This window comes from Coregonus lavaretus (assembly GCF_964263955.1).
Source record: "Coregonus lavaretus genome assembly, contig: HAP1_SCAFFOLD_2760, whole genome shotgun sequence".
Taxonomy (NCBI): Eukaryota; Metazoa; Chordata; class Actinopteri; order Salmoniformes; family Salmonidae; genus Coregonus; species Coregonus lavaretus.
In genome coordinates, this window is record NW_028164222.1 from 16,648 (window position 1) to 32,986 (window position 16,339).

At 46.3% G+C, this 16,339-nt stretch overlaps 1 protein-coding gene across 1 annotated transcript in view; it reads right to left on the reverse strand.

Annotated features, from left to right (window-relative positions):
- Nucleotides 1-691: 691 nt before the first annotated feature.
- The window catches only part of LOC311117312 (DDB1- and CUL4-associated factor 5-like), a 28,079-nt gene continuing 12,431 nt past the window's right edge, over nt 692-16,339 (reverse strand). The window contains exons 7-10 of the mRNA XM_084192275.1: nt 6,663-6,729; nt 5,488-5,615; nt 3,007-3,153; nt 692-2,915 (exon numbers count right to left, since the gene is read on the reverse strand). Of these exons, the coding sequence (XP_084048401.1) occupies nt 1,647-2,915; nt 3,007-3,153; nt 5,488-5,615; nt 6,663-6,729 (1,611 nt within the window). The 3' untranslated portion in view covers nt 692-1,646. The remainder of the gene's footprint in view (nt 2,916-3,006; nt 3,154-5,487; nt 5,616-6,662; nt 6,730-16,339) is intronic.

A 16,339-nucleotide genomic window follows, 5' to 3' on the forward strand; every position in this document is an offset into this window, starting at 1 on the left:
TTATTATTGTACAAAGACTGACATTTTCCCGATTCCCTATATCGGTCTGGTCTATAAATTGGTTTGGTCTAGCAGCATATCTAACCATCATTGTGTGTTCTACATTCTCCAGTCTATGGTCTGTTCAGGGTCACATTTCTTTCACTGCAGTGTTGAAGCTTCGTTGCCATGGTGACTTGGTACTGTGGGTGCAGAAACATTATCCAGTAGCTCTTCAATTAGAGAAACGCAATAGTACACTAAACACAGAATGTATGTCAATTATTGTGGTAGTAATGGCATGTTTAAGTTATCTATGTAATTATATTTTTTACTCTGTAAGTATCCCTGGGTATCTTGAAAGGTGGGAGTAAAATGTCATCATCATCATCTTAGATTGATACAAAAAAATCCTGATAACGGATAGAAAAAGGACTCAGAAATGGTAGCAGTGTAATCATCGGGTAGCGGTGTAATCACTGGGTAGCAGTGTAATCATCGGGCAGCAGTGTACTCACCGGGTAGCAGTGTACTCACCGGGCAGCAGTGTACTCACTGGGTAGCAGTGTAATCACCGGGCAGCAGTGTAATCATCGGGTAGCAGTGTAATCATCGGGTAGCAGTGAATTATTGTTTAATTGAAGAAAGAAACAGAAAGAATACATGTGCTGCTGGTGACAGAGGGGGTTGATGAGGACGGAGAGACAAGGACAATCATAATACCTTCTTTAATGCACAACTCAAACAGCGGTTTGCCTGGCTCCAACAGCTGACACTTCACCAAGCTAAGCAGAGAAGCTCACTGACAAATCTAAATGAATCAAGTCTCTAACGCCAATAGAAATTAAATATGCTGTCTGAAGCCTTAGTTCTGAACTGGAGCTTCCTTACAGGAGTGTTTTCTTCAACAACAAAAAACAACTAAACTGGACGTATTTTTTTCATATAAAAAATAAAAACAATAATAACATTTCTGCCTTATAAGACTAAATTACTAACTAGTAGGGCATTTATAATTCCATTATTGTCAATGTCAATATTATTACTTCTATTTTAGGATCTTTTCATTATTGATGTCATCTATGGTTTGACCGCAGAAGTGATGACCATTTCTAGAAGTTCTAGAATGCGTTGCTGCCATAGTAATAATTGGACCAATCATTATCCAGTATGTTCTGATTGACAAACAGAGAGCCAAGCCCTCCTAACCACTGTGTCCTGCTCTTAGCAGAATACGTCCCAACGTCTCAAAAATTCAAAATTTGCGACACCCTTTTTTAGTGTCACCAAACCAAGAAACTGGATTGTAAAAACCCATAGAAAAGCCACCCTAAGGTGAGTCTCTGGTTACATCCCAAATGTAGGCTCAAAAGGCCCCTGGTGAAAAGCAGTGCACTATATAGGTCAGTGGTTCTCAAACCTCTCCTCGGGGACCCCCAGCTGTTCCAGGTGTTTAATCTATTCCAGAGTTAGCAGACCTGATTCAACTCGTCAACTAATCCTCAAGCCCTTGGCTAGGTGAATCAGCTGAGCTAGTTCAGGGTTGCAATGATGTTGTGAAACGTCCCCGAGGAGAGGAGATGTTTGAGAACCACTGGGAATAGGGAGCAATGTAGGACAGCATCTTTGACCAAATGATCACCTTCCCAAGACAGGCATCATCATCATCATGTCTTCAACTTCTTCTCTGAGGGCGAATTCTCCAAATCCTCCAACTCCCCTTGACCTCCGGACCCCAGGTGAGTCCGTTTCAGCTGGCCTCTCTGAGAGGACAACCCTGCCTCTTCCTTCTCCTCTACCTGGGTCCTAGTGTCTGTTTGTTTCTCCTCTAAGGCCTCCCTCTCTCCCCTGGAGTCTACTGGCACTTCAGTCATCTCAGTCTGGTCAGGGTGCCGCAGGCCGTTCACGCCAGGGCTGTGCTGATGTCTGGAGGAAGGGGAGACCCAGCTACTGTTGTCCTCCTCCGGACTCTCCAAGCCCTCGACCATCCTCTCTAAAGCAGCCTCCCTCCCCGCCCCCTCCCAGGACTCGGTCCTCTGCTGCAGGGCGTCTTGAGCCAGAAGGGAGGTGATGTGGAGCCCCTCCTGCTCCGCTCGGTCTCGGTCGTCCTGGCTGTCCAGAGACACTGCAGGGCTGGAACCGGCAAGTCTGCCTGAATTGCTAGTACGTCTCCCCGTTTCCGAGCTCCTCCTTTGGAGCACGATCTGGACCGAGTCCTGGTCCTGCTGCAGCTCCGCGGAGGACGCGGAGGAGGATGAGGCCTCATCGACGGAGATCTTGGGGTAGGAGCAGGAGTCGACCCCCCCGGGGTACAGTGCCTGGGCGGACTCAGGGCGCCCCCCGCTGGGCCGGCAGGGGAAGTGCATGCGGCTCCTCCGGGCTGCGTTACGTTGCCTGGTGCTGGCCCTGCGGCGCTCCTCGTCCTCAGAGCTGGTGGAGGTGGTGGAGGAGCTGGAGGAGGCCCCAGCGGGGGAGGATGTGGGGCTGGAGTGGGTGGAGTTGTCTCGGGGGCTGGGGGAGCGCGGGCGGGGCATGGGGTCAGGCCAGAACCTAGAGGAGTCAGAGGCCTCTCCCACCAGGTCCAATAAGACCGCAGACTGGTGTTGTCGCTGACGACTCCTGGGCAGCAGCGGCTCCACCCCCTCTTGACGCTCCGCCCCCGAGGCCTCGGGTGCAGCCAATGAAGATGAGGAGGAGTGGTCAGAGTCGCCTGCAGCAGCAGCAGGGTGTACAGGTGGAGCAGCACCACCAACCCCAGTCCCAACCAGGGCACCGGAGCCGTCTCTTACAGCCCGCGTGGAGCGTCGGCCCCTGGCGTGGAGCTGCTGGATGGCCCCCTCACTCAGGTCGCTGTCCGAGTCCGAACTCCAGCCCTCGATCTCCCGACGCACCAGAGAGTCAAAGAAGGCCATCATACGAGGGTCCTCCTGGATGGACTGAGATGAGATAAGAAAGATGCAATCGTACTTAATGAATCCCCCAAAATATGTGTGTGTGTGTGTGTGTGTGTGTGTGTGTGTGTGTTACCTGTGAGACGTAGTCGTGGCTCAGGCCGCTGCCGCTGTTCAGCACCAGGTTGATATATTCCTCATGGCTGTACAGACTCCTGGACTTATCCTCTACACAGCCATCCAGGTCTCCCACACTCTCCGGCTGCTGGTAGGGGCTCCACGCCTGGGGAGGGAGGAGAGGGGAGCGGGTGGGAGGGAGGAGAGGGGAGCGGGTGGGAGAGGGAGGGAGGGAGCGGGTGGGAGAGGGAGGGAGGGAGCGGGTGGGAGAGGGAGGGAGGGAGCGGGTGGGAGAGGGAGGGAGGGAGCGGGTGGGAGAGGGAGGGAGGGAGCGGGTGGGGTCAGGTTTAGAGTGCACCTGGGCCTGTATCAGCTTTCACACTTCTGGTACAGAACAAGAGTTACTGTAGGAGAGACTAGAGCTATGATGATGAACAGACTAGAGCTATGATGATGAACCAACACTCATCTTCCTTCTCTACAAGCTCAGGCCAGTCGACAAGCTTGTGAACAGATGGTGAAGTAGGCAGACAGTGAACAGATGGTGAAGGAGACAGACAGTGGACAGATGGTGAAGGAGACAGAGTGGACAGATGGTGAAGGAGACAGACAATGAACAGATGGTGAAGGAGACAGACAGTGAACAGATGGTGAAGGAGACAGACAGTGGACAGATGGTGAAGGAGACAGACAGTGGACAGATGGTGAAGGAGGCAGACAGTGGACAGATGGTGAAGGAGGCAGACAGTGAACAGATGGTGAAGGAGACAGACAGTGAACAGATGGTGAAGGAGACAGACAGTGAACAGATGGTGAAGGAGACAGACAGTGAACAGATGGTGAAGGAGCCAGACAGTGAAGGAGGCAGACAGTGAACAGATGGTGAAGGAGACAGACAGTGAACAGATGGTGAAGGAGTCAGACAGTGAACAGATGGTGAAGGAGTCAGACAGTGAACAGATGGTGAAGGAGAAAGTGGACAGATGGTGAAGGAGACAGACAGTGAACAGATGGTGAAGGAAAAAGTGGACAGATGGTGAAGGAGACAGACAGTGAACAGATGGTGAAGGAGACAGACAGTGGACAGATGGTGAAGGAGAAAGTGGACAGATGGTGAAGGAGAAAGTGGACAGATGGTGAAGGAGACAGACAGTGAACAGATGGTGAAGGAAAAAGTGGACAGATGGTGAAGGAGGCAGACAGTGAAGGAGGCAGACAGTGGACAGATGGTGAAGGAGGCAGACAGTGGACAGATGGTGAAGGAGGCAGACAGTGGACAGATGGTGAAGGAGACAGACAGTGAACAGATGGTGAAGGAGAAAGTGGACAGATGGTGAAGGAGACAGACAGTGAACAGATGGTGAAGGAAAAAGTGGACAGATGGTGAAGGAGACAGACAGTGAACAGATGGTGAAGGAGAAAGTGGACAGATGGTGAAGGAGACAGACAGTGAACAGATGGTGAAGGAAAAAGTGGACAGATGGTGAAGGAGGCAGACAGTGAAGGAGGCAGACAGTGGACAGATGGTGAAGGAGACAGACAGTGGACAGATGGTGAAGGAGGCAGACAGTGGACAGATGGTGAAAGAGACAGACAGTGAACAGATGGTGAAGGAGACAGACAGTGAACAGATGGTGAAGGAGACAGACAGTGAACAGATGGTGAAGGAGACAGACAGTGAACAGATGGTGAAGGAGAAAGTGGACAGATGGTGAAGGAGAAAGTGGACAGATGGTGAAGGAGACAGAAAGTGAACAGATGGTGAAGGAAAAAGTGGACAGATGGTGAAGGAGACAGACAGTGAACAGATGGTGAAGGAGACAGACAGTGGACAGATGGTGAAGGAGACAGACAGTGAACAGATGGTGAAGGAGACAGACAGTGGACAGATGGTGAAGGAGAAAGTGGACAGATGGTGAAGGAGACAGACAGTGAACAGATGGTGAAGGAAAAAGTGGACAGATGGTGAAGGAGTCAGACAGTGGACAGATGGTGAAGGAGACAGACAGTGGACAGATGGTGAAGGAGGCGATGAGCCGTCTGTCTTCACCTCAGACCCTGTGATTGATGAGGGACAATGAGTCATCATTACTCGAGACCTGAGATTCATACAGGGTGGGAAACAAGCCAGAGGGACGGATGGGTGTAACTACCTTTCCAAGGGTTTAAGGAGTAGAAGGGCTGATTCATTCATGCCGAGATGATGATTCATTTTTTCCTTTTCTTGCAACAAACAATTACCTTCAAGATTCTGTGCATTTTCTAAGTACTTAGACAACTGAACTGATGACCTTCTAATCATGATGACGTAATCAATTGACGTTCATTCAAGCATGGTGATGATATAATGTTGATATGATGTCACTGATGATTTCATGAACCAAATCATTGTACCGAGTCATTTTACACAAAGTCAAAACACCCACCCCGACCTGTGTTTTGTACGATTATGAAAACGTGTTTTTGTTTTTTGTTTTTCCTCAACGACGTCACTACTGACCTTGATGACCTTCTCGACCCCGGAGGAGCAGATCATATAGGTGCTGGGGTTGAACCGGACCTGGTTCACGATGGAGCGGTGACCCTTTAGAACCATGCTCGCTCCGTTCACCACACGACCCGGGCCTCCTGGAGGGGTGAGACGGAATAAGAGAGATCGTAATCTGTAACCACGTTTCCATCCAAACATTTCATGCGGATGAATAACCGGATGCATGAAAAAGGTCACGACTGGGCAGATGGAAACGTTAAAATGCCGGTACAATTTTATAAATGCCAACTGACAATTTGGTGGGATCTTTTTGTGTCGGTAAAATGTATTAAAGCAAGAAATGGCAGAATCGCCTTTTATGTGCAAATATTGATATAATAACCGTCATATCGAAGTAAATTTGGAGTCACGCGATGACATGTTGTGTGGTCCTCCCACTACGACTCATCGGGAAACCATGCCGTTTATTAGGCTACAGATGAAATAAGTTATGATGAACTTCACAGGGTGGTGAAAGGGCCACGGGTGATGAGCTTGATGCTCCTTTCCAATAAATATCAAGGGTCTTATTCTGGTGACATGATGATGATCGATGCTTGGCTGCAGTTTTGACAAATAAGAAATCTCTCTTATCCATAATAATCTCATCATGTAGGTATCCCTACCCACATTGTCTCCGCGAGCCGATGGCTAGAGCGCACTCGCTATACATTTTACATGTTTTAGTCATTTTAGCAGACGCTCTTATCCAGAGCGACTTACATGAGCAATTTAGGGTTAAGTGCCTTGCTCAAGGGCACATTGACAGATTTTTCACCTAGTCGGCTCGGGGATTAGAACCAGCGACCTTTCGGTTACTGGCACAACGCTCTTAACCACTAAGCCACCTGCCGCTCTATATATAAGGCAAAACCATCAGTAGAGTTGAAAATGTGAGTGAAACTCATAGAACACAGGAATTTAACAGCAAAAGTAATTTATATGTGCACCACGCCATCACGCACAGCCTTTTTCACCCGCAAAAAAAAAAAAAAAAAAAAAAAAAAAAGTCAGTTTGCTGGAAACATCTCTGGTGGGAAAACGCCACCAGAGATGTGTTTTATCTGTCACAAATTGGACAGAAACGTAGCTATTGACACAAACAAGATCAACAAACTGATATATACGGAAACGCACACTCTTACCTGCTTCAGGATCCTTTGGGATTCTCCACATATAGAGGTTGAAGTCATCTGATCCAGACAAGATGTACTGGAGGACAACAAAAGAGATTAAACATAAGAGTTCACCGAGGCTGCGTCTCAAAATGGCACCCTATTCCCTATGTAGTGCACTACTTTAGACCAGGGCCCTGATGGAAAAAGTAGTGCACTACATCGGGAATAGGGGGTCATTAGGGACGCATTGTAAGACATAGTCCTCTAAGCAAAACATCATCATGATGTTAAAAGCTATTACATAATATTCTCTGCCGCCTGTTAATTAAAAAGAGAAGCCGTCGTCAACAAACAAATTGCCAAAACAAAAGCTGCTAGATGGCCAGGGAACATCTAAACTTAAAACATTACGGCCATTTTGAGATAAGGGTCCAAATTCATAAAGTGCTGATCTAGGTTAAGTTCATTTTTGTATTTTAGATAATAATAATAATAATAATAATAATAATAATAAGCCATTTAGAAGACGCTTTTATCCAAAGCGACTTACAGTCATGTGTGCATACATTTTTACGTATGGGTGGTCCCGGGGATCGAACCCACTACCCTGGCGTTACAAGCGCCGTGCTCTACCAATTGAGCTACAGAGGACCATTCATTTCATTTACATCATTTAGCAGACGCTCTTATCCAGAGTGACTTACACATTGGTGCATTCACCTTATGATAGCTAGTGGGACAACCACTTTACAATATATTATTCTCTATTTATTTGGGGGGGGGGGGGGATAGAAGGATTACTTTATCCTATCCCAGGTATTCCTTAAAGAGGTGGGGTTTCAAGTGTCTCCGGAAGGCGGTGAGTGACTCCGCTGTCCTGAGATTACGTGGACAGGGTGATCTAATCCTAGATCAGCACTCTTGACGCTTTATGAATCCGGGCCTAGATCCTCGGTGTTAAATGTGACATTTTTCCTTTTTAAACTTTCCTTTTTTTAAATTTAAAATCAAGGATCCATTTGTAGATACAGCAAACAGTCAGCACAGTTACAGACGGACACCGACGTATTTATGACAAATCTCTTCTCCGAGAGAAGATAGAATTTGAGATGTGGTGTAACTTCTACAAAAACACACTGAGCAGAAATATGTGTGCTGTCTGTTGCCAGGCAATGAGGAGCCAAGCCAATGAAGCCAGAAGATAATAATTATCCAAAATGACCCAAAGACTGTATCCCAAATAGCACCCTATTCCCTATATAGTGCACTACTTTTGACCAGGGTAGTGAACTATGTAGGGAATAGGGTGCCATTTGGGGATGCAGTTTTTGTCTTTCTCACTAGGGTAATTATATATCTACTAACTAAACGGCTCCTAGTGACATCACTAGCGTCATTAGGAGGTCTGTGGTGACTCCTGGTCATGCAGCACACCTGGGAGGGGAGGGGAGCCCCAGGACACGTCAAGTAGGACTGTAGCCATTACCGGCACTAGCCTTTTTGGGGTCTCTTAAGCAAGATCATCACCTTCACAACAAGTAGTCAGGGGGCCATGCGCACAGAATAGAGAAAGCACTACTGAATGTAGCTGCGGCCATTTCACTCGGGTCTGTCCAGCTGATGTGCTTCACCACCTCCCACAGGCCTCACCTCTCCCTCTTTCTCGGTTTCATTCTGGTCTCACACACCACTGGTAGAACCCACTGGTAGAACCCACTGGTAGAACCCAGCCTGCTGCAGCACAGTTCTGTTATTTTAGCGTAGAAGAGTCTTCTGTAGCTAGGTCTCCCCTGACAACACCGCAGCATATTGTGAACATAAACTACACATGGTTGCAGAGTGATGTCATGTCTCATACGAGGAGGGACTAGCCCCTAAATTACACCCTATTCCTTACATAGTGTCCAGAGCTCCGGTCAAAAGTAGTGCACTACGTAGAGAATAGGGTGGCATTTGGGACGCTGTGAAATATATATCGGGGTCGTTGACTTTCTAGGTATGCAGGAAAACAAAACAAGTCTGTGTGGTTCAGATGGTAAGAGTGTTAAGCTAGCGACGCAAAAGGTTGTGGGTTCAAGTCCCACATCCATATACTGAAAATGTATGCACTCACTGTAGTGTAAGTCGCTTTGGATAAAGTTCTGCTAATTGGCATGTACAGTACCAGTCAAAGGTTTGTCCACACCTACTCATTCAAGGGTTTTTCTTTATTTTTTACTATTTTCTACATTGTAGAATAATAGTGAAGACATCAAAACTATGAAATAACACATATGGAATCATGTAGTAACCAAAGCCACCCTTTTCCTTGATGACAGCTTTGCACACTCTTGGCAGTCTCTCAACCAGCTCCATGAGGAATGCTTTTCCAACAGTCTTGAAGGAGTTCCCACATATGTTGAGCACTTGTTGACGGCTTTTCCTTCACTCTGCGATCCAACTCATCCCAAACCATCTCAATTGGGTTGAGGTCGGGTGATTGTGGAGGCCAGGTCATCTGATGCAGCACTCCATCACTCTCCTTGGTCAAATAGTCCTTACACAGCCTGGAGGTGTGTTTTGGGTCATTGTCCTGTTGAAAAACAAATGATAGTCCCACTAAGCCCAAACCAGATGGGATGGCGTATCGCTGCAGAATGCTGTGGTAGCCATGCTGGTTAAGTGTGCCTTGAATTCTAAATAAATCACCAACAGTGTCACCAGCAAAGCACCATCACACCTCCTCCTCCATGCTTTACAGTGGGAACCACACATGCGGAGGTCATCCGTTCACCTACTCTGCGTCTCACAATGACACGGCGGTTGGAACCAAAAATCTCAAATTTGGACTCATCAGACCAAAGGACAGATTTCCACCGGTCTAAAGTCCATTGCTCGTGTTTCTTGGCCCAAGCAAGTCTCTTCTTCTTATTGGTAATCCATTTTAGAATAAGGCTGTAACGTAACAAAACGTGGAAAAAGTCAAGGGGTCTGAATAGTTTCCAAATGTTCTGTACATTGGCGAAAGACTGCCACTTAAGTATTGTGGTCAGTTTGTATTACCTTGTAAATTCAGCTATAATGACAAACAAGGAATAATGATTCAACATCCTCTCCTTTTTTTGTATCTCGTCTCATCGCTGCAACTCCCCAATGGGCTTGGGAGGCAAAGGTCGAGTCATGCATCCTCCAAAACATGACCCGCCAAACCACGCTTCTTAACACCTGCCCGCTTAACCTGGAAGCCAGCCGCACCAATGTGTCGGAGGAAACACCGTTCACCTGACGACGAGGTCAGCATGCAGGCGCCCGGCCCTCCACAAGGAGTTGCTAGAGCGCGATGAGCCAAGTAATGCACCCCCCGGCCAAACCCTCCCCCAACCTGGACGACGCTGTGCCAATTGTACGCCGCCCTATGGGACTCCCGATCACAGCCGGTTGTGATACAGCCAGTGATCGAACCCGGGTCTGTAGTGACGCCTCTAGCGCTGCGCTGCACCACTCGGGAAGCCCACGACATCATCTCCTAATCTGTCCAGAACTCTTATTCTTTTTACAGCAGGTTCGCAAGTCACAAAAATAAATAAAATGACATTGTAGTATAGTTAAATCCTTCCTTCTCTCTCTCTCCCCCAAGCAAAACCCATTTGTCTCCACCTCCCCCTCCCTGTTTCCTCCCCCCTTTACCCCACCCAAGCTTCTCCCAACCTCTCACCCAAGCCAAGCTTGTCCCTACCTCCCATCCTTGTCCACCCTTGCCAAGCTTGTCCCTACCTCCCATCCTTGGCCACCCAAGCCAAGCTTGTCCCTACCTCCCATCTTTTCCCACCCTCGGATACACTTAATCCCATCCATTCATCGACCTACTCATCCATTCTCAATAATTCCCGGCCTACATACGTGACTTGTTTCAGGAAACCAGGCGTATGTCACGGGTCACTACTTCACAGGAGAGCCATTTGAACTTAAACTTTTTTTTTTGGCAGAAATGCCTTCTGGAACGTGTGAATTTTCATGTGCCTTAATAACAAACTTGTATGCGAATACGAATAAAATTGTTAAAATTACGAGCCCTGTTGGTTTAGCTACAGAAAAAGACAGCAACCTTCCCGCTAGCCATGATTGGCTGAGATAATGAATGGGCTGGAAATGCAGAGAGATGAGTTCGGATTGGTCTGCCATGTAGCACGCTTCTGTCTATTTGAGCGGATCAGTATGTGCAGGTAATCCTGTGTAACACGGCTTTAAAAAAATTAATATACATTGCGTAGTGGAACTGCATAAGTGTTGCTCTCCACTTTCTGGAGGACCGAGTTTTGAAATAAGTGGAATGACAGTATGATAGCTAAGGAGATGGCGAAAACACCCGTCTCCGGATTACATCTTCAAACTAAGGGCAACCATGGCATCCGTGACAAAGAGTGAGAAGCGTCCGTCCATGTATACGGGTAAGATCTAGTCTAGCTAGCTACATTTTCATATATTTCAAGTTTCTAATTTTGTCAGGAAGTAGTTTTCATTTCAAGTTATAGTGTTCTAGCTAGCTAACGTTAGCTGGCTGGCTTGCTAGCTAACGTTACATGTATGATCTGTGTAGTAATATTATTCGTATCTCAGAGCCATTTGCTTTGCTAGTTATAGCCTAATGTTACCTAGCTAACATTGAACCTGGTTGGTTAGCTATCTGCAGATTCATGCAGGGTAGTAACGTCATGAGTTGGGATTATGGTTCATTGTTTAGCTAGCTAGCTACATGTCTTAACAAAATACTTCACTATGCAAGTAACCATTTCAATTGAATGTTAATTATGTCACTGCGAAAACTGATAGACGTAGCTTGTAAATTTGCTCTGGCTATCTACTCCGATTTCAGAGCACTCTCGTCTGAGTGTGCCAGAGCGCAGAATAACTGACGAATTTACCAACACCAATTGAATATTGCCGGTGTCAGTAAACTTTGGCAAAAAAGCGTAAATTGTTGCTAGCAGCAGTTGCCGTCACCAACGCTCTGGATAACATAAAAACAGCCTAACCAGCTCTGCTAGGGCGAGTAAAATGGTCATTGAGCTGTTCTCTCATTTGTTTCTGGAAGTAGCTAGCAAGCTAGCCAGTTAGCTTGGGTGATTGACTGCTGTTGTTAGGACAGAATTCTCAGATCAAGCTTAAGAGGGTGTGAACGATGCTGAATGGGTTTAGACAAAGAAGAACTCTTCAGTAGGTACCAAAACATTCAAAGGCCATTTTCTCAAACGTGAGGTTACAAGTTTATCAACTTTCAAAGCAGAATTACTTTCCCATTGTTCCTCAACTGTAGTGTATGATATACAATTTTCTAGCTCTGAGTCTCTACTTTTCGTTTTGAGCCGGTCGGTCACCCTATGCATCCACCCACCCACTCTCCCACCATCCTACACATATTCACCATGGCTCACCCTCCCATTCTGACACACACGAGAGAACAGTTATTGACATATGCTATATTTCCCCCTTTGAATTGTCTTTTCAGTGTCCATGTAGTCCACTGGCTACTTCTATAGTTACTTCATAGAGAAGAACAGATACTTGGGGGAAAGTAGAGTATAGATTGTATTGTTGGGAGGGGGAGGAAAGGATATGGTCTCAATGAATGATAAGCCGGTCTCAGGCATCACTCACTATGTAGCCTAGTGCGCACATCGTTTATTGTAGCTTGATTAAGGCGCTTGTGAATTCCATCCATTGCGTTCCCTTCTATTACCCACAGCACTGCCAGGAAGCGGCGTTGAGATTTGAATCCTTTTTCCTCCGGTGACTGTCTGATCGGAATGCATTACTTGTGTTTTTTCCTCAGCTTGGCAGACAGGTCCTGGATGAATCGAATGGACTGGCCGTGGATTTATCTAAATTTTCCCCTCTGTGGCTTCAGAATGTTGACTTTGGTCTGATAGCTCCACAGCTTGAAGATTACCATGCGAGGGTATTTACCGTTATTATGTTTCACCGCAATCCTATGGCATCGTTCCAGATTCTTCGGTGATATATCCACGTCAACTTCCTATCCTTTTTTGTCCTCGTCTTCCAGTAAGGACAATATTCATGTTGTTTCGTCTCATTCGGTTTTCTTGCTGGTCCAATTAATCTTCTAAAAGTTTGAAACTTTTTTTTCCAGAAGGCTAATTTTGTTGTCTTGTTCATTCATGCGCACGCCTTGAATGCGCATGTCTGGCACGATAGACTCCTTCTCTTAGAGCAAATCTACTTATTTAAAAAAGACTGTAGCAGTTTGTTTGTTTTGGTGAGTAAAGTAAAGTTTGAAAGACACAATTATTTTTTCAATTAAAAATCCTTATTTCTGAGCTGTTTTACAAATAGGTGCATTCACCTTATAGCCAGTGGGATAACCACTTTACAAAGTATATAAAAAAAAAAAATATTGAGGTAAGGGGGGGGGGGGGGGGGGGGGGGTAGAAGGATTACTTTATCCTATCCCAGGTATTCCTTAAAGAGGTAGGGTTTCAAATGTCTCCGGAAGGTGGTGAGTGACTCCGCTGTCCTGGCGTCGTGAGGGAGCTTGTTCCACCATTGGGGTGCCAGAGCAGCGAATAGCTTTGACTGTGCTGAGCAGGAACTGTGCTTCCGCAGAGGAAGGGGAGCCAGCAGGCCAGAGGTGGATGAACGCAATGCCCTCGTTTGGGTGTAACTCTCCAAGTTGCTCCTCGTCTTTTCCCCCTGGGGGAAGCCACGGCTTGCTGGATTTGTGTCACCGCGCAATTTTACCAACTGATTGGTTCGCTGTTGTACAAAAACAGACTGCTCACTCTCTCTGTTGCTTGAGGATATATTGAGGCTTCATTTAAACTTTGTCTGATTTCTACATACAACCACAGTTTTGTTGGTAGAAAACCCATGCGTCCTTTCGGTGGTACGCGCCTCCATCTTTATCTAAATCTATATATACACACTACCGGTCAAATGTTTGGGGTCACTTAAATGTCCTTGTTTTCCATGAAAACATACATGAAATGAGTTTGAATAGGAAATATAGCTAAATGAATAGGAAATGTAGTCATTGACAAGGTTAGAAATAATGATTTTTAATTGAAATAATAATTGTGTCTTTCAAACTTTACTTTCGTCAAAAGAATCCTCCATTTGCAGCAATTACAGCCTTGCAGACCTTTGGCATTCTAGTTGTCAATGTGTTGAGGTAATCTGAAGAGATTTCACCCCATGCTTCCTGAAGCACCTCCCACAAGTTGGATTGGCTTGGCTTGATGGGCACTTCTTACGGTCAAGCTGCTCCCACAACAGCTCAATAGGGTTGAGATCCGGTGACTGTGCTGGCCACTCCATTATAGACAGAATACCAGCTGACTGCTTCTTCCCTAAATAGTTATTGCATAGTTTGGAGCTGTGCTTTGGGTCATTGTCCTGTTGTAGGAGGAAATTGGCTAAAAATCAAGCACCGTCCACAGGGTATGGCATGGCGTTGCAAAATGGAGAGATAGCCTTCCTTCTTCAAGATCACTTTTACCCTGTACAAATCTCCCACTTTACCACCACCAAAGCACCCCCAGACCATCACATTGCCTCCACCATGCTTGACAGATGGCATCAAGCACTCCTCCAGCATCTTTTCATTTGGTCTCACAAATGTTCTTCTTTGTGATCCGAACACCTCAAACTTCGATTAATCTGTCCATAACACGTTTTTCCAATCTTCCTCTGTCCAGTGTCTGTGTTCTTTTGCCCATCTTAATCTTTTCTTTTTATTGGCCAGTCTGAGATATGGCTTTTTCTCAGCATCCCGGAGTTGCCTCTTACATTTACATTTTAGTCATTTAGCAGACGCTCTTATCCAGAGCGACTTACAGTTAGTGAATACATTTTTTTTTTTAAATACTTGCCCCCCGTGGGAATCAAACCCACAACCCTGGCATTGCAAACGCCATGCTCTATCAACTGAGCTACATCCCTGCCGGCCATTCCCTCCCCTACCCTGGACGAATTGTGCGCCGCCCATGAGTCTCCCGGTCGCGGCCGGCTGCGACAGAGCCTGGATTCGAACCAGGATCTCTAGTGGCACAGTTAGCACTGCGATGCAGTGCCTTAGACCACTGCGCCACTCAGGAGTACTCTTCACTGTTGATGTTGAGACTGGTGTTTTGCGGGTACTATTTAATGAAGCTGCCAGTTGAGGACCTGTGAGGCGCCTGTTTCTCAAACTAGACACTAATGTATTTGTCCTCTTGCTCAGTTGTGCACTGGGGCCTCCCACTCCTCTTTCTATTCTGGTTAGAGCCAGTTTGCTCTGTTCTGTGAAGGGAGTAGTACACAGCGTTGTACGGGATCTTCAGTTTCTTGGCAATTTCTCGCAAGGAATAGCCTTCATTTCTCAGAACAAGAAAAGACTGACAAGTTTCAGAAGTTAGTTATTTGTTTCTGGCCATTTTGAGCCTGTAATCAAACCCACAATTGCTGATGCTCCAGATACTCTAGTCAATTTCTAATGATCAATTAGCCTTTTAAAATGATAAACTTGGATTAGCAAACACAACATGCCATTGGAACACAGGACTGATGGTTGCTGATAATGGGCCTCTGTACGCCTATGTAGATATTCCATTTTTTTAAAAATCAGCAGTTTCCAGCTACAATAGCCATTTCTTTCGAAAACAAGGACATTTCAAAGTGACCCCAAACTTTTGAACGGTAGTGTATATATTTGTTTTTACCCCTTTTTCTCTCCAATTTCGTGGTATCTAATTGGTTGTTACAGTCTTGTCCCATCGCTGCAACTCCCGTACGGACACGGGAGAGGCAAAGGTCGAGAGCCGTGCGTCCTCCGAAACACAACCCAACAGCACTGCTTCTTGACACAATGCCCGCTTAACCCGGAAGCCAGCTGCACCAATGTGTCGGAGGAAACACTGTACACCCGGCCCGCCACAGGAGTCGCTAGTGCGCGATGGGACAAGAACATCCCTGCCGGCCAAACCCTCCCCTACCCTCCCCTAACCTGGATGACGCTGGGCCAATTGTGCGCCGCCCCATGGGTCTCCCGGTCTCGGCCGACTGCGACAGAGCCTGGACTCGAACCAGGATCTCTAGTGGCACAGCTAGCACTGCGATGCAGTGCCTTAGACCACTGCACCACTCGGGAGGCCCCAATCCTCTTGCTTGCTACAGCGTTGGCAATGAACTGGCAGGGAAGTTTGAATGGCGAGAATGACGTGTAGCCCAGCTCTGGTGTGATCACATTGACTAAATTGATACCTTGCTACACTGATGCATTGAAAACCGATGCATTATTAATTCACACAATGAACCCGGTCTGGGCAGTGTCCCAGATAACAATTTTGATTGGTCAACAGCTTAGAGCAAAGAACAACTTTGTCGACTGCTGTCGAATAATGAATGAATATTCAGACACTTCCAACCTTTTTTTTTTTTAAAAGAAGACTGATTTATTTATTTACTAGCAAGCAATGAAAACGTTGTATAAAATAAAACTCCAAAACATCAAACAATGTTTTGACTGAAGTGTCATAGTGAATAGACTAGACCCTGCACATCTAGCGGACTGGCTGCCGGAGAATCAAACGACAGTTAGAAGAAAAAGGAGATGTAGACAGACCAAACAACTGGTCATCAGTAAACACTCCCGCTATAAAGTTCCTCTACATGAAAATAAAGTTCAATGGAAAAAATATATATACAAAAAAATAAATGAATGTAGGCCTATG